Here is an 18,921-nt window from a genome sequence, read left to right as displayed (position 1 = left end):
TAACTTTTGTGTAATAATACCATGATAAATTCCCCATTCACTCACACAATGAGAAAACCTATCGGTCAAACCAACCAATGTTTAAATAAATTCTGATTTTTTTATGTAATAAATACCATGATAAATTCCCATTCATTCACACACAATGAGAAAACCTATGAATCAAACCAATAGTGAAGACAACCAAACACAGATTGACTGATCATAATTACTTAAAAAAACCACACGACTTAGAATTACAAAAATTACCCCCTTGTAATTGGTAAAAGAATAGAATTTTACAAATGCCACATACTTCTCGGTCGTGGGTCTTATAGGGCTAACTTGTTTAGAAAAAAACTAGCAAATACAGTTTTAATATTTACTATAGATATATACGATGCCTATAAAATGGACTCGATGTTTCCATGGAAAACTAAATTGTGCGCCAATTTGCCGCGCTCTCCACCATAAACCGGGAAGTACATAATAAACAAAACTCCTGTAAAAAATATACTATCAGGGACGTTTCAGCTGACAAGAATTTAGACGATAAGTCTGTTTAAAGCTTCGAGTTTAACTCTACAGCTTTCAAACCCTGATTCCTGTGAATCACAGAGAGCCATGGACCGCGACATTCAATTGAAAATTGAGAAAACGGTGGTGGGTATTTTAGAGAACGCAGACATGGCTGACATGACCGAATACAAAGTCCGAAAACTTGCCGGGGAGAAATTGAATATTAATCTTTCGGAAACCCAGTATAAGAAATTTGTGAGGAACATCGTTGAAAATTTTCTCAAGTCCAGGGAAGATGAAGAAGAGCAAGAGCAGGCCGCTGAAGAAGCCGAAGAAGCCGAACAAAAAGTGGAGGCCGAAGTGGAGGCCGAAGCCGAAGCCAAAGCCGAAGCCGAAGCCGAAGCCGAAGCCGAAGAGGAGGAGGAGGAAGAGGAGTCGCCTGTGAAGAAGCAGAAGAAGAACAAGAAGAAGAAGGTAGAAGCTTCCAAGAAAGCTTCCCAAGCCGGTGAGATGCAGGAGGCTACCATCGACGACAATGGCGATATTATCATTTGTAAGGTAAGTAAATGATTGACAAAATATTGTTTACTGTCAAACGAGTCTCGGGGAGTAGATGCGCCCACCTAAGTGCTGTAAATAGGCTACTTTCGATCTCAATACTTTCAGACTGTAGTATTCTTGCATGTTGTAAACAAATCCCTTTTTATTTCTATTTTGACTGTGTCTGTGACTTGGGGGACTAGTCTGCTGTGTAAGAAACTGTGGTCCAGGTGCGTCTGTCAAAGTCACCTGTGGGTTACACATCGGCTGACATTTTTTGTACCTCTTTTTTGACTATTATGTGTATCAAACCTTGACCTCCTTACAAAATGAAACCCTTGAAGTCCAACCGTGCTAATGAGCTTATCCAACTGTGCAAAAGAGCTAATGAGACTTGACAATAAAAAAAATTGCTTATTAAGAGTTAGGGTTTCTAGGGTTTATCTGCATTTAGACGGCGAAGTCATTTAGAAATGTCTGAATTCGATGGAAGTAAACACCGATGTGCTCCCATTGTTCTCTTATATTAAGATGATAAGATCATTTTTCAAAACTTCTGAAGTAAAGATTATTTTGAAAATAAAATTGATGATTTTAATTTAGTAGCAGTTATCGTTAACAATTTCACACAAGTAATATAAGAAAAGAAGGGACAAGGCTGTCCAAAAAAGTTTATTAATGGTCAAGGCTTCCGGAATTTATGTGTTGAATTTCTTGCGCCAAGTCATTTTGAAATGGTCGAATGCAGTTTAAGTAAACGTTGATTGCGCTTATTCTTCAAGATTATTTATCAAAACCTTAGAAGATAAAATTATTTTGAAATAAACTGAATAAGTAATTTTGAAATAAACTGAATAATTTTGACTTAATAGCAGTTACTGCTAACATTTTCACAGAGATACCACTAGCATACCCCTGAAGCAGGGAAAGTGATTGGTAAAGGGAATTAGGTGTGGATACATTGCATAAAGGGAGGGGATGCATTTATTTGGTGTTGGGTTATATCGGATATGTTTCGGTTCTTGAAAAGAAGTCATTTCATTTTTTACTAATGCTTTTTGAGAGGGTTGTGGAATTGAAAGGAACAAAAGTTGAAACTGTGCTTGTTGCACAGATCGGAAAGGATTGTTGAAGGCATGCTTGTCTTCTTAATTGTGTCCATTTCTTATACGCTGTGAAAATGTTTCATACAAGTTTACACTCCAAATTCCAATATACAAGGAACACTTTATTATGAAGTTACAAATAATTTAGGTGATTTTGTTTTTAGCGTGCATACATATGGAGCACTTTTGTGTCCAAATATGATGTACTATTAATTGCATGTGTGTACATTATCCCAGAAAATATATTGGAAAAAGCAAGATCCTCAACACTGCAAATTTTGTTTGCAAGTGACAAATAATATAGGTGTGAATCTTCTTTTTCAGAGTGACATATGCATTATCTTTCGTTCTTGTAAACATTCAAATGAGCATGATGGTGTGATCTTCATTCTTGCTATAGATTTGGTGCATGGCATTGTCGTGAAGGTCAATCCTTGACCTTCAATGTTTCCATTGTTAATGGTTGACCTTGTTAGGTCTTTTTGTGTTGTTGTTTCCTTTTTTTTGTTTATCATTGCCAAAGCCAGCAATGTTGGAGAATGATACAACTTTGGGAACTTGGATGGCACATCTACTCTGGATGTATACCCACTCACCTATGCATTTGTGTTTGTCGTTGTTTGCTAATGGGGATGCAAAGCAAGTAAGATACAAGCCTTTTAAAGTGAAGAAAGCTAATTTGGGTAATTTTGGTGTTGCATTTGAAAATGACTCAAGAAAAAGCTTTGAAAGATAAGCTCAATTGACTTCTCATCCTATGTGTAATTAGTCCACTACCCTACAATCAAGAACTGGGATTTACTCCTATTGGAGATAACAATAGCCCATTTGAAGTACTTATAAGGAGATTGAAGGCACACTTTGTATTCATTCTTGAGTAGGAGTTTGTGAGCTTGTGAGAGGAACAAGCCAAGAAGTCTTTTCTTGTGCGAATTATTGGAGGTGTTTTTCCCTTGGAAGTGCGCACAAAAATATGATAAATTCCTATTCTTTAGGAGGTTGAATGTGCTAGGAAATAGGGGTCTATTTCCTAAGGAATGCACAAGGATTTTTGGCTTTAATGTGGGTTGGTTGAGAGATGCAGATCAACATTCTTGCAGGGTTGTTTCAAGCCTAGTTCAAGGCCGAGAGATCAATTTGTATTCTCTATTAAAACATGGTTATTTTTAAGAGATATGTAGCTTATTCTTCTTCAATAATATTCTCAAGCAACCGAGGGTTTTCCCAATTGGGTTCCCTAGGAAAATTGTTGTCGTTCTATGGTGTGAATTGTGCTTTTATTTCTGTTCCTATTCCGCTGTATCTAGTAGAGAAATTTTGTGATCATATGAAAAAAAATTGTTTTTAGATTGCTCATATTAGCAGATCAGAATTTTGTGGATTTTCTACATGGTATCAGAGCTGTGAACCAGAATCGATCAACACATAGTCTTCAAGTTTGAAAGATGACAACTCACACAAGATTAGGATTGAGAGAGTAGGATAGACTAGATGGATCCTCAAATTTTGGTGTTTGGAAGGTCTAAATATTGTTCTTGTTGGACGAATTTGGGTTGAAGGTGTTGTAGAACCTTTAGACCCAGATGAGTTAAGGCTTTTCCAAAGGCAGATGGCCAAGACTAAGAGGATGATTCTGGATGGATTTCGGGATCATGTAGTCCTTCATGTTGCAGGTAAAAATACAACTAAGGAAATGTGGGATTCCTTAGTCTAGCTCTACTAGAATTCTTCCAAGATCTGGAAGATGGTCCTTAAAGAGAAGTTAAGGACAATCAAGATGCGGAATGGTGAGTGTGTAATTGCCTATCTCACCAGAATTCAAGAAGCCTGTGATGAGCTAGAAGTTGTTGGAGAGCAACCCATGGACATAGAGGTAGTGCGTGTAGCTTTGAATGGGTTTACCAATGATTGGCATACTTTCGTTCAAAGTATTACTGGGCAAGAAAAGTTGCCGGATTGGGAATGACTATGGAGTGACTTCATTCAGGAGGAGCTAAGTCTCAGATTAGTTGAGACTTGTAGCAACAATGGCAAGGGTTTCAAGGTTGAGAAGGAGGAGAATCTAAGGCAAAGGGAAGAGCGAGAACAATCAAAAGGGTGACAAGATGAAGACAAATCTAAGTAAGATCAAATGCTTCCATTGCCATGTTTTTGGATACTACGCTTCTAAGTGTCCTAACCAGAAGAAGAAGGGGTCAAATAAGGAGCATCTAGTTGCATTAGCGGTGGTAGATGTGTTTGCCTCTCAGTTTGAGAAGGACTTCTCATTGATAGCTTGCATGGCAAGCTCAGTAGGGAGTAGTACGTGGTACATTGATTTAGGAACCTCTTTCCATATGACTAGGAATCAAGAGTATTTTAGGCAGCTGGATGAGAAGGATATGTAGGCGAATATCGAGCTTGGAGATAATGGCAAGTACGCTACCACGAGAGTTGGTATTGTCAGCTTTGAGAGGGAGTTAGGTAATGCTCTTCATCTCAAAGATGTTCTCTATGTTCTAGGGCTGAAGAAGAACTTGTTTTTAGTAGCTATCCTTAGATAAAGGATATCATGTCATCTTCAACGGAGGTAAGGCATACCTCTAGCACTTGGCTTTTGGATGTAAGAAGCAGATAGGTGTGAGGGTGAAGAATCTCTACAAGTTGTAGGTAGAGACAAATGCAAGCCTTGAGCAACAAGGTAGGATGTGCAGATGTTGGTGAACTTTGGTACGGACGCATGGGACACTTACATCATGGGGTGCTGAAGATTCTTCAGTAGATTGCCATAGGATTACCAACAAACAATCTTTACAAGAATGGAGTGTGCAAGAGGTGCACGCTTGACAAGTATGTAAAGTCTTCTTTGCATGGTCAGGATAGCAGAGCCAAAGGGATTTTGGAGCTGGTGCATTTAGATGTGTGCGGGCCTTTTTCTTCTCCATCATTGATGAGGCACAAGTATTATGTTACTTTCATTGATGATTTTTCTTGGAAAACTTGGATTTATTTTATGAAAAAGAAAGATGAGGTCTTAGGTAGGTTCATGGAGTTTAAGGCCTTGGTAGAGAAGCAAATCAGGAAGAAAATCAAGGCAGTGAGAAGTGACAATGGTAGAGAATATATCTCCAATGCCTTCAAGGAGTTTTATGTAAAGGAAGGTATTAGGAGAGAGTTGATAGCACCTCATAACCCTCAACAAAATGGTGTGGTTGAGAGGAAGAACAAGAGTATGGTTGGAGCAGCTAGGGCTATGTTGCATGATCGGGAGCTACTTAGGTTCTTGTGGGCAAAAGCATGCAACATTGTAGTATTTTTGCAGAACATGAGTCCACATATGGTGCTTGGATGAGTTACACCAGAGGAGGCTTTCATAGGCAAGAAGCTTGATGTTTCACACTTCCGGATCTTTGGCACAAAGGTCTATAGTCATGTGTCCAAGGATAGCAGGAAGAAGTTGGATCCCACAACAAAAAGGGGAATTTTCCTGGTATATAGTGAGATAGCTCAAGCATACAGGGTGTATCTTCCAGGACTCAGGATGATAGATCTTAGTTGGGATGTGAGATTCCAGGAGGATTAGGCTCTGAGAGTTTCCATAGAGTGTGAGAAAATTGCAGTACTTGAGGAGGAGCTACTTTCTCCCAAACAAGAGTCACAAGCAACACCTCAGAGTCAACCACAATCACATTCTAGTGACAAGAGGGTAGCGCAACGAGATTTGTAGTTGGATGAGGAGGAGAAACTAGGTCGATAGTAGATAGATTAGCTAGAGCCACCCACCACAGGCAGTAAGAAGCCCAAGTGGGTCGAGAGGTTGATTCAAGAGGCTCAGGAGTAGGTCGAGATTCCAAGCACTATGTTTAGGAAGAGTAAACAACCACAAAGGTACGCATGTTATATGGCATTAATGACAGAGTTGGTGGACACTGAGCCTTCTTCTTATGAGGAGGCAACTTCTCAGCAGGTTTGGTAGGATGCCATGGTGGAGGAATATTCTTTTATCATGAAGAATGATGTCTGGGAAATTGTTCCACGACTTGGGGGGGAATCAATAGTTGGATCTAGATGGGTGCACAAGTTGAAGCATGGAGCAGATGGGAGTGTGGAGAAGTTCAAGGCCAGGTTTGTGGTTAAGGGCTTCTCACAGATTGAGGGCATAGGCTATGAGGAGACTTTTACCCCAGTAGCACAGTGTTCATCCATCATGTTAAATTGGAAACTAGGGCCAAACTCCATGTGGGTCAACTTATATATGGAAACTGATATTTTTATTGGATCCCTCTCGTCGAGAGGTGTGGGATTGATCCAAAGATCATCCGATTCCGATAAGTATTTATGGAGATATGAATTTATTTTGTTTATGTAATTGTTATCAAGCCGACCAACTCTTATGTAGGCTCTAGAAGCCCAACCGACGTGTCTATTCAACCTCTACGTTTTTAGTATAAATAGATGAGGATTTGATGTCATTTGGACACACATTCTTGAGGTGATCTCCTCTCCACGTCTTGGGTTTTTGGAGAAGGAGAGAACCAAAAAGAATACGCTGGCCTAGAAGAAGCCCTAGCTGCAGATAAAGCCCTAATCACAGTCAACGTGTTGCCCTCAAAGTGATGCCCTAATTCGTGTCTATGGAAACATCTATACGCAGGCTATGATACAACGCAGCAAGATATCCTAATACGCAGCAAGAAGACATGTCACGCAGCAAATGAAACTGCTGTCAAGGTATGAAGTCGCAGTCATGTATTAAGGCATGAAGACGCAGTCATGGTAGCCGCGTGAAGCACAGTTGGCCGCAGCATGAAGTGAAGCCGCAGGCATTAGAATCACAATTGTTCTCGCAGTCAAAGAAGAAACAGAATCCACGTGAATCTTGGGTACAGGTATACGCCATTCATGGTTGGAATACGCACAGTAATACACGCAGGTGGATTACACAGAGATTAACACGCTGATCATAGAAGTATTAACACGCTATTCATAGAGATATTTACACACTGTTAATGGAGATATTTACACGCAGATCATGGAAATAATTATACGTTGTTCAAATTGATGCACAGGTCAATCCGCAGTAAAAGGAGCCATGTTTACATAGTCAAAGAAGATAAGAAGAACTTGCATTCCTCTCTGAAATTCCGCATGAATGTTAGGTGCAGGTGTACGCTATATAGGAGGGACATACCTCGCATAAAGGGAGGAACAAATCTCAGGTTCTTATCTCTGAATCTTTCAGTACAGGTGCAGGGATCCGCAAGGAAGGAACGACCCTACATCTTCTCTCTGGAATTCTTGCATATGTAAAAGAAACAGATTCGTAATTGTATTAGGGCACCTTGGGGTCTAAAGGCATCGAGTGCACCTTGAATGATTATTAGGTGCAGTCAACCTTTATCTCGTGTAGATGGAATTGAAAGAACCATGGATGGATGGACAACCATGGCATAAAATATGTCTCTATTCTTTTCAAAGGAATAGCATTAGCATCCTACAATCTCAGTCTTGGTTTGATGGTGATCTTGATTGATGCATCCCTGTAGCAGCCCTAACACAATGAACAACTGTGGAAGATCTATTCTCTCGGCTCAACAAAGATTATGTTAGAAGTCCTGTCATAACTTTGATATCGAAATAGGTTTTGATGATGGTCAAGAGATCCCTGGCAGACTAGTGAAAGGACACAGTCTCAACAACATGAGTTATGAGCATGATGGGCAGCATAGGTGCATGATGACATGGAGCATGGACAACAACATGATCAATGAACATGAAGGGCAGCATGATGATAATCATGATTAGTGCAGCATATGCAGTGGTGCAGCAAGTGGACCAAGATGCAGCACTACGATAGGTGAAGCCGTCACCTTGAGAATCAGTTGAAGCAGAATGTCTTCAACTGATCTCATCGTTATATGAAATGATCTAGATAAGTCAAGTGTTGACTTCTGTTGTAATTGTACTATCTCTCTCTCTCTCTCCTTCTCTGCTGAATTTTGAAGAACATAAAAGAAGAATTGATCAAGGGTTTCCCCACACATTGTGGGGTTTGTCCCTGGCTTGCGCCACATCTTGTGTCCTCTTGTCTTGGCTTGTCTTTTGCGATTTATATTTATGTTTTATCTGCAGTTTACTTTATGCTTATGTGATTACTAATATGCAAAAGAAATTAAATAAATTGCTCTAGCATAGAACATACCTAAACTTAACATGGTATCAGAGCTGAGGTGAGGACAATGCCCAAGCAAGAGTGAAAGAGCAATCACCAAAGACAGTTGGGACAAGACAAAAGGATCAATGGGTTCTTCACAATCCACTTAGGATGAAGTCGAAGCAGAGCATATTATCAGAATGGCGCAACAGAACTTCTGATGGCATACCTAAAGATCACTTCATTGAGAAGTTCGGATTTAAGGGTGGAAGGAAAGGTAGATGTCTTGGTTTTGAGTTCGGCCCTTATGCGAAGGAGTGTCCGAATGACAGAGATGCAAGTCATCAAAGACACGACCGACTCTTCAAGGAGGCAAGGAACCCTTGTAATGGAAGTCGAAGGTTCAAAGGTGACATTCGTTGATGGAAAGGTACGTGTTTGAAAATTGAATTTTCGAAGATGTTTTTGAGTTCAGGGTTGTATCAAGTTGCAGGAAGTCCACTGGGGACCATGTCCATTGACACAACACCAGAGGTCTGTGAGTCAGATGGTGACAGAGATGCCTGAATTCAAAAAGAGCATGAAGGTACATGTCTGAGATGTACCGAAGGAAAATCTTACAAGGGGACCATTCCTCCTCATGTAGCAGGTCCACAGGATTCATGGACAGGAATCTCATGTATACAGGTGGAAGAAAGCCCTCTATGGTTTGAAGCAAAACACCCCGAGCGTGGTATGAGAGGATTGATAGCTGTCTGATGAAGCTGAGATTCACTAGGAGTGAAATCGATCCAAACTATTTCTCGAAGGTTGTGGATGATAGACCTCTCATACCGGCACCCATGTCTGACAGGTGCAGACCGTCTCATTTGTAGGAGACAGAGGGAGTTGGATTCCGTATGTGGAATGATAAACTGCAAGCCTGTGACTACCTCAAGGATATTAACTTTTAGAAGCTATATGGTAGTGATGTCGGACCAGATTTGGGAAATGCCTCTGAGTTTCATAAACTCAATCACGTTGATGTTCTTGGTGAACTTCCGTCCGGACATATGTTTTGCAGTTAGCATGGTGAGCTCATATTTGGTTGAGCCTCACTGGATTGGTGCCATGAATCTTCTGAGATGTCTTCAGGACACAATCTCTCATGGATTGAGATACACTGCCGAAAATATGAAATTGCATGATTATTCGAATGTTGATTAGGCAGGTAGTGTGGAGGATCACTGGAGCACTTCTTAGTGTTGTTTCTCTTTGGATTCTGCTTCGATATAATGGATGAGCAGGAAGCAGAAGTTAGTTGCCATAAGCACCGCCGAGACTGGATACATATCTACGAGTATGATCTCGTATGAAGCTACCTGGTTGGGGAAGCTCTTCAGTGAGCTGTTTTGATCACATACCACTGTGATTCTCTGTAACAACCAGAGGTGGGATTCGATTATTGAGGAATCCCGTATTCAACAATTGCTCCAGTTGATAGACATCAGATACTACCTTATCTAGGATATGGTAAGTCGATGAGCAAGGAGGCTCCATCGCACTGAGATGATGTACTGGTTGCTAAAGCCCCGGGGGGAAAGATCAAATTTATGATTTTCCTGAACAACTTGGAGTCGTCGAGAGACCTTTGTAAAAGGGTCCTGCATGTTGCATACATTGAGCTCTGGGAGCTCTAGGGGGCTTGCGATTTGTACTGGAGCAACATACGACCACAGGTTGACTCACCCTCCCTTGGTGGTGCACACTGGAACAAGATGATTTGCTCTCTTGTGGGACAAGATGATTCGCTCTCTTGTGGAACAAGATGATTCGCTCTCCTGTGTAGCAAGATTGATGTGTTTTCTTGTGAGGCTTGGATTGATGTGTTCTCCATGGCGATTATAGCAAGATTGATGTGTTCTCTTGTGAGGCTTGGATTAATGTGTTCTCCATGGCGATTGTAGTAGGATTGATGTGTTCTCTTGTGAGGACAAGATTGATTAGTTCTCCTGTCGAGGCATCCTACCCATGCAGTCTGGGACTCATGGGAAGTACCTCTCATCTGATCAATGAGTAGGGAAATGAAGTTAGGGACCATAGTAGTATTGATGGACGCATAGTTGTATCTACCGTACTCCCTACGCTAGGATGACCTCCATTGATCTGGGATCAATGTTACTGGTCCTGGACCAGTGGCAGGAGTTGTACCATACTATGACACTGACTTTGGGTCGGTCGAGACTGGTCTGGGACCAGTGGTACATACTCTGAGACTGACTTCGTGTCAGTGCAGTACTGGTCTGGGACCAGTGAGAGTGGTACATACTATGACGCTGACTTCGGGTCGGTTGAGACTGGTCTGGGACTAGTGGTACACTCTCTGAGATTGCGATACTGGTCTGGGACCAGTGGTAGGAGTTGTACCATACTATGACACTGACTTCGGGTCGGTTGACACTGGTCTGGGACCAGTGGTACATACTCTGACACTGACTTCGTGTTAGTGCAGTACTAGTTTGGGATCAGTGGGAGTGGTACATACTATGACGCCGACTTCGGGTCAGTTGAGACTGGTCTGGGACCAGTGGTACACTTTCTGAGACTGCGATACTGGTCTGGGACCAGTGGTAGGAGTGGTACTTACTATGAAGCTGACTTTGGGTCGGTTGAGACTAGTCTGGGACTAGTGGTACGCACTCTGAGACTGACTTCGGGTCAGTAGAGAATGGTATGAGACATTCTCGATCAATTCTTCTTCTTCATAGTTCAGCAGAGCTAAGTTGAGTAGAGCCAGAGCCAGCAGAGCTGAGCAGAGCAGAGTAGAGCCAGAACTAGCAAAGTTGAGCAGAGCTAGCAAAGCTGAGCAGAGCAGAGCAGAACCAACAGCGCTGAGCAGAGCCAGCAGAGTTGAGCAGAGGAAGCAGAGCCGAGCAGAGCTGGGCAGAGCAGTGCAGGGCACTGATGGCAGAGATAGTACAGTCGGACTTATGGGTCAACGGATGGAGTACTCCCTAGTTGAGAGGGAGTATTAAATTGGAAACTAGGGCCAAACTCCATGTGGGTTAGCTTATTTATGGAAGTTGATATTTTTATTGGATCCCTTCGTCGAGAGGTGTAGAATTGATCCAAAGATCATCTGATTCCGATAAGTATTTATGGAGACATGAATTTATTTTGTTTATGTAATTGTTATCAAGCCGACCAGCTCTTATGTAGGCTCTAGAAGCCCAACCGATGTGTCTATTCAACCTCTACGTTTTTAGTATAAATAGATGAGGATTTGATGTCATTTGGACACACATTCTTGAGGTGATCTCCTCTCCACGTCTTGGGTTTTTGGAGAAGGAGAGAACAAAAAAAATATGCTGGCCTAGAAGAAGCCCTGGCTGCAGATAAAGCCCTAATCACAGTCAATGTGTTGCCCTCAAAGTGATGCCCTAATTCGTGTCTATGGAAACATCTATACATAGGCTATGATACAATGCAGCAAGATATCCTAATACGCAGCAAGAAGACATGTCACGCAACAAATGAAACTGCTGGCATGGTATGAAGTCGCAGTCATGTATTAAGGCATGAAGACGCAGTCATGGTAGCCACGTGAAGCACAGTTGGCCGCAACATGAAGTAAAGCCGCAGGCATTAGAATCACAATTGTTCTCACAGTCAAAGAAGAAATAGAATCCACGTGAATCTTGGGTACATGTATACGCCGTGCATGGTTGGAATACGCACAGTAATACACGCAGGTGGATTACACAGATATTAACACGCTGATCATAGAAGTATTAACACGCTGTTCATAGAGATATTTACACACTGTTCATGGAGATATTTACACGCAGATCATGGAAATAATTATATGCTGTTCAAATTGATGCATAGGTCAATCCACAGTAAAAGGAGCCATGTTTACACAGTCAAAGAAGATAAGAAGAACTTGCATTCCTCTCTGAAATTCCGCATGAATGTTAGGTGCAGGTGTACGCTATACAGGAGGGACATACCTCGCATAAAGGGAGGAACAGATCTCAGGTTCTTATCTCTGAATTTTTCAGTGCAGGTGCAAGGATCCGCAAGGAAGGAATAGACCCTACATCTTCTCTCTGGAATTCTTGCATATGTAAAAGAAACAGATTCGTAATTGTATTAGGGCACCTTGGGGTCTAAAGGCATCGAGTGCACCTTGAATGATTATTAGGTGCAGTCAACCTTTATCTCGTGTGGATGGAATTGAAAGAACCATGGATGGGTGGACAACCATGGCATAAAGGATGTCTCTATTCTTTTCAAAGGAATAACATTAGCATCCTACAATCTCAGTCTTGGTTTGATGGTGATCTTGATTGATGCATCCCTGTAGCAGCCTTAACACAATGAACAACTGTGGAAGATCTATTCTCTTGGCTCAACAAAGATTATGTTAGAAGTCCTGTCATAACTCTGATATCGAAATAGGTTTTGATGATGGTTAAGAGATCTCTGGCAGACTAGTGAAAGGACATAGTCTTAACAACATGAGTTATGAGCATGATGGGTAGCATAGGTGCATGATGACATGGAGCATGGACAACAGCATGATCAATGAACATGAAGGGCAGCATGATGATAATCATGATTAGTGCAGCATATGCAGTGGTGCAGCAAGTGGACCAAGATGTAGCACTACGATAGGTGAAGCCGTCACCTTGAGAATCAGTTGAAGCAGAATGTCTTCAACTGATCTCATCGTTATACGAAATGATCTAGATAAGTCAAGTGTTGACTTCTGTTGTAATTGTACTATCTCTCTCTCTCTCCTTCTCTGCTGAACTTTGAAGAACATAAAAGAAGAATTGATCAAGGGTTTCCCCACACATTGTGGGGTTTGTCCCTGGTTTGCGCCATCTTGTGTCCTCTTGTCTTGGCTTGTCTTCTGTGATTTATATTTATGTTCTATCTGCAGTTTACTTTATGCTAATGTGATTGCTAATATGGAAAAGAAATTAAATAAATTGCTCTAGCATAGAACATACCTAAACTTAACACATCAAGACTGTTTTGGCATTTGCAACACAGATGGGGTGGAAGATCCACCAAATAAACGTGAAGGCAACCTTCCTCAATGGAGTTGTTGAGGGGGAGATCTATAAAGAGCAATTAGAGGGGTTTGAGGAGTTCAACAGAGACACACGTGTGCAGGATAAAGAGAGCTCTTTATGGGCTTAAGTAAGCTCCGAGAGCATGGTACACTCAGATTGGCACCTACCTTCGAGGATTGGCCTTCACTAAGAGTGAGGCAGATGCCAACCTATACTACATCATGGTTGGAGAGCTTCCGTTCATTCTAGTTCTCCATGTCAACAACGTTATACTGATTGGAGATAAGAGCTTGATCCAAGGTTGCAAGGAGGACCTTGCAAGGGAGTTTGAGATGAAGAATATGGGGCTTATGCACTATTCCCTTGGCTTGGAGGTTTGGAAGGGTAATGGTGAGATCTTTGTGGGATAGGGCAAGTACACTACTGGGATTTTCCAGAGATTTCATATTCAGGATTGCAGGCCCATGGGCACGCCTCTAGTCACAAATTGGAAGAAGGTGGATGCTAGAGGAGAACGAGTGGATCCTACAGTATACAAACAACTCATTGGGTCGTTGATGTACTTGGTTAACACGACTTGATATTTGTTTTTCAGTCAACCAGCTGAGTCAGTTTATGTTGGTACCGACTCGAGTGCATTGGGTTGCTGCAAAGCATGTGTTGAGATATCTTAGAGGCACAACAAACTATGGATTGTGGTACAAACCGGTTGATGGAGTGAGGCTTGAGGGCTTCACAGATGCAGATTGGGTAGGGAGCTCCGTAAACAGGAAGAACACTTTAGGTGGCATCTTCAGCATTGAGTCAACAACTATTTCTAACTTTATTAGTACAATAGGAAACAAATATTAGTTACACTTAGTTCAACAAAGGCCGAGTACATGGCTGTTAGTCAAGCAACTTGTGAGGATATTTGGATGAGGAAGTTGTTTGTGGGACTTTTTAGATAGAGTATGGAGCCTATCATGATACACTGTGATAATCAAAGTTGCATTAAACTCTTTCAGAACCTAATGTTTCATGATCGCTCAAAGCATATTCAGATCCGGTATCACCATCTTAGGGATTGCGTGCGGAAGGGGATAATGAAGCTACCGATCATTCCAGCAGGGGAGTAGACACTAGACATATCAAGGCATTGGCAAGAAGCAATTCTTTTCATCATAGAGATAAGTTGGGAGTTGTACAAAATCCCTTCCTCGCTAAGAGGGAGTGTTGAAAAGTAGCGAAAGAATGGATTCCTTAATTTGTGCCTTAATTCAAGGAATCAAATTTGTGTCCTCCTTAGTCATGTACGAGTTTTAGTGATGTGGATGAGTTCAAGAAGTAGTTTGACTAGTGCAAGTTTGTGGAAGACTGAGTTATTTTTCTTCTAGTGTGAGTTGGTTTGGGAACTAGAAGAAGTTGTGGAGTTAGCCTCCTAAATTTTAGGAGGGCCTGGTTAACAAGTTGTATTAACTATTGTTAACTAGAAAACGACTAGTTCGACTTTCCAAACAGATAACTTACTAACAATAGCCTATTCAAAGTGCTTATAAGGAGATCGAAGACACACTTTGTAATCATTCTTGAGCATGAGTTTGTGAGCTCGTGAGAGGAACGAGCCAAGAAGCCTTTTCTTGTGTGAATTATTGGAGGAGTTTTTCCCTTGAAAGTGTGCACGAAAGTAGGATAAATTCCTATTCTTTAGGAGTTTGAATGCGCTAGGAAATAGGGAGGAAATAGGGGCTTATTTCCTAAGGAACACGCAAGGATTTTAGGCTTTGGTGTGGGTTGGTTTAGGGAAGCATATCAACATTCTTGCAAGGTTGTTTCAAGCCTAGTTCAAGGATGAGAGATCAATTTGTATTCTCTATTGAAACATGGTTATTTGTAGGAGATTTGTAGCTTATTCTTCTTCAATAATATTCTCAAGCAAGCGAGGGTTTTCCCAATTTGAGTTCCCATGAAAGATTGTGTTTTATTGTGCTTTTATTTTTATTCCTATTCTGCTGCATCTAGTAAAGAAATTTTGTGATTATATGAAAAGAAAATTGTTTTTAGATTATTCATATTAGTAGATCAAAATTTCGTGGATTTTCTACAACATATGAAACTTTGTTTGATTGTGTTCTACCTGATGGTTATGCACATCCATGTTGCCAATGTGTACAACATCAAATTCAAGTGAAAATTCCAAAAGAGTAGCACAAACTCATTTGGAGAGAAGTTCTAGAGAACTGACTATTGTTGTAAACCCAAATTAGAAAGCAATATCTCCCTTCAAATAATGTGGGAGATATTGTAGATAAATATCAACCACGCAAGTTCCGAACCAAATAAATGTTAACCACCCATCTTCTTTGTGTCATTGGGAGGTCCCCACCTCTTGATGTTGCTTCAATATTCTCATGCTATGTTGCATCTATATCAACTAAATGTATCTAGACGATGCTCAAACTTTAAGCTACACTGAGGAACTTCATCTAGAGATTGAAATTTTATTGAAAACACCATAGCATGTCATGAATACAAGGGATGATTGTATAAACATTTAAATGCATGTAATCGACACTCTTACCCACCAAAATGGGTAACCCAATAACATAAAAATTTTCTGCTATATTTGACATCCAACTAGTTAGCCAGATAACCAACAGTGCTTGCCAGCCACCATTATATGATGATATGCCATATATCTCTGCCACTTGCATCAGCCATTTGCTTCTCCCATCCAACATGAACATATGGATGAATGTGGGAAGCCATTCAAATGGTACTTTGATAATTTTCCAATGGGGTGCTTATATTTGTTTGTTTTTCGGCATTTCGTATGGCTTATGGGGTGATCTGGAAGATTTTTAGATTTTGATCTTGATCTTGTTCTCTCACCTTAAATGGGAGGTTAATCTTTGATCCTAGTCTAGTAGGACCTCCCTTGAGGCCCTTTGGGTATAGGAGGGGCACTACTTGGGAAGCCTTGATTGTGATAACGTTGTTCCATCTTACCATAACTTGTAACTAACATCTTTCATCTTACATTACAAGTCCATATCACACCTTCATTATTCGGGGTCAACTTGCCATTGGTTCTTGGAGATTTAGCACACATATTTTCACATACCTTGGGTAGGGCCTTGAAACTTTGCTCTGGGAGGTTAATGTAGCTAAAAGAAACAAAAAGAGAAAATCATGGCCACAAAAAAAGAAAAATCAAAATGAAAAAGATGGCTAAGGACATAAAGATTAGTACATGGGCAAAAGCTTAGCATTAGCTCTACTTCGCTTATATGACCATCACTGGGTTCCTAAGCACATGTTACTCCATTACATCAAAAGAAGGAACCATTGCATGCCCCAACCTCTATGAGAGATAAACTGATTCATGTTAGAAGGGTAATACAACTTCTACATCATATAAATCAAGCTCTAACCCTTAAGCTATAAGCAGTAATACAAAGAAAAACTGAGAAGAAGTAAAAGGTGCACAAGAGGGGTGGAAATACAAAGGCGGAGCTGGTAACTCATGCATCCACGAATGCTCCCTCCTCACATCTATACACTCAGGATGTGGGCACCCCCATCAGCTGGTCCCTTTGACCATCACACTTGGCCATGAAGTCTTACCCCCTCCATTATCGTCATATTATTCACCAACACTTATTAGGGTGTTGGTAAATGTTACTTCCTCATAAGGGTTAGAAACACCTAATAGGGTTGACCTTTAGCCACCCCTCCCTAGTGAGAAAACACCATTGCGAGATAAGGGTCTTGATTGTGGAAGGGGATCCTTGTTTGAAATATTAAATTTCCCTTAGCAATCAAGTTTGGATCACTTAGATGCACTAATGATCGTTGTCCCCGATGACTGGTTGCTTTCACTAGAATCCATGTTGTTCTTGTCAGGTTGTTCAACAACCCATGGCTTGGGAACCTACTCTGTAGGTACCAAAGCCCTCCAGAGAAGTATGTTGGCGCAAACAGGCGAAGCATTGAGACTCTTGGGCCCCTAGCAACAACATTAGATGACACATGTCACATAACACCTCCAACACTAGGACATTGGTTGACTTTGTCCCAGATTTGATGATTCTTTTCGATGACACAATTGGACCTAGCATGCCTCCAAGCTAACCTTGACACATATTGATGGATGATAGTTGATTTAGAGCCCAGAGGAGGATGGTCTCACATTGAGAGATTAGGGAAGGCTTGTTGCACCTTAGAAACTCTCAACACTTAAGCAGAGGAGTCCACTTTTAGCAATTGGAGACCCATGGAGACCACTTTGTGGTGCCCAAGTTGGGTCATGAGGTGAATTTCAGGGCCAACCCATAAATCATGGACTTGACATGCTTCTACACCATCCTTGACACTTCATCAACCCCGGGCATGGCATTTGGAGTTCATACATTGGATGACATCAGTCCTAAAGATCTTACGACTCACACATGTGGGCTAATTAGGGCATATTTGATAAAGTTAGTGGGTTGGCTTGTAACCCAAGCATGTTTTAGCATCAAACTTATTATAGGGGCTTTTATTAGGCTAATTATTAGTCCTCCTCCTCATATAAATAGAGGAGAGGCTCATTGTGTTAGATCATCGTCACTTGTGACTATTTCTTCCCTCTTGGAGATTTTCAACCTTTCAGAATTCTTGTGGAGAAGTGACTATGGTGTATTTTGGCATTTGAGATGTTACTTTGGATCATTAAAGGATTATACATGCTTTTTATCATGTAATCCTTAGATTTGATAAATTTAATTTTCTGTGTCGAATGTATCGAAGGATTTGTTATCTAGGATTTCTATTGTGCTAGTTATTATTGGAAATTAATGTATAGAATCTATATAATGACATTGTATGCAATACTCATGTATAGAATGTTATTGGCAATCAACTTATTGTATCTTTAAACTGGCTCTTCCAAGTGAATTTGATCCCTCACAAAAGTAATAGTTAGGGTTTTGAGCTTGGGCTTCGAAATTCCATTACTGGCTACCATGACTTAGCAAATGTTTCACTCCCACAAGCTCCATCGTCCCAAGGACTAGGCACTGGCCATGTCACTTGATTGATCACACAAATTTTACCATAAACCTATTTTTCTCCCCTGTTCTAATTTTTGACACTCTTAATATCAAGTCGCTAGTTAGGGCTAGGGCACGAATTGACCTAGTGTGGAAATTTTGGCTTATGGAAGATTCAACATTGGAAGGAGTGTTGGTTGCCTCAAATTCACCTCCTTTTAATGGCCAATTTATCCATTTCGAGGCCGAATTCTCTTGGCCTAGGTAGATTTAGCCCTAGGAAAACCCTAGTTTTCCCTAGGCTTCAACTTGTGGTCTTATTGAAGGTTTCTTGTTCCATTTGATTGCGGATATTCATTGTTTGGAAACCTATTACTAGCCTTTGATTCTAGGTTAATCCATCTGTCTTGGTATCTCTCAAGCCCTAAATCATTTGTGCCCTAAATAGGCCTTATTAGAGGATTTCACTTGTTGAGCCATGTTCGTAGAAAGAGTTATCCTCTATTAGCCTCTCTTGTCAACTTGATCCTTGAATTTGATATATCCTTTAGTGACCTATCTATATCGGG

General features: G+C 40.9%; 1 protein-coding gene across 1 annotated transcript in view; it reads left to right on the top strand.

Moving 5' to 3' along the window:
• Positions 1–342: 342 nt before the first annotated feature.
• LOC149185397 (RNA polymerase II transcriptional coactivator KELP-like) overlaps positions 343–18,921 on the top strand; it is a 92,311-nt gene continuing 73,732 nt past the window's right edge. Inside the window, exon 1 of the mRNA XM_089417920.1 lies at positions 343–1,056. Coding sequence (XP_089274046.1) covers positions 604–1,056 — 453 coding nt within the window. The 5' untranslated portion in view covers positions 343–603. The remainder of the gene's footprint in view (positions 1,057–18,921) is intronic.

Source organism: Pinus tabuliformis, chromosome 3_2, assembly GCF_031772625.1.
Source record: "Pinus tabuliformis cultivar Carrire ecotype Pingquan chromosome 3_2, CPIR1, whole genome shotgun sequence".
Lineage (NCBI taxonomy): Eukaryota > Viridiplantae > Streptophyta > Pinopsida > Pinales > Pinaceae > Pinus > Pinus tabuliformis.
Note: the sequence above shows the minus strand (reverse complement) of the source record. Positions and strands in the feature narration are given on the sequence as shown.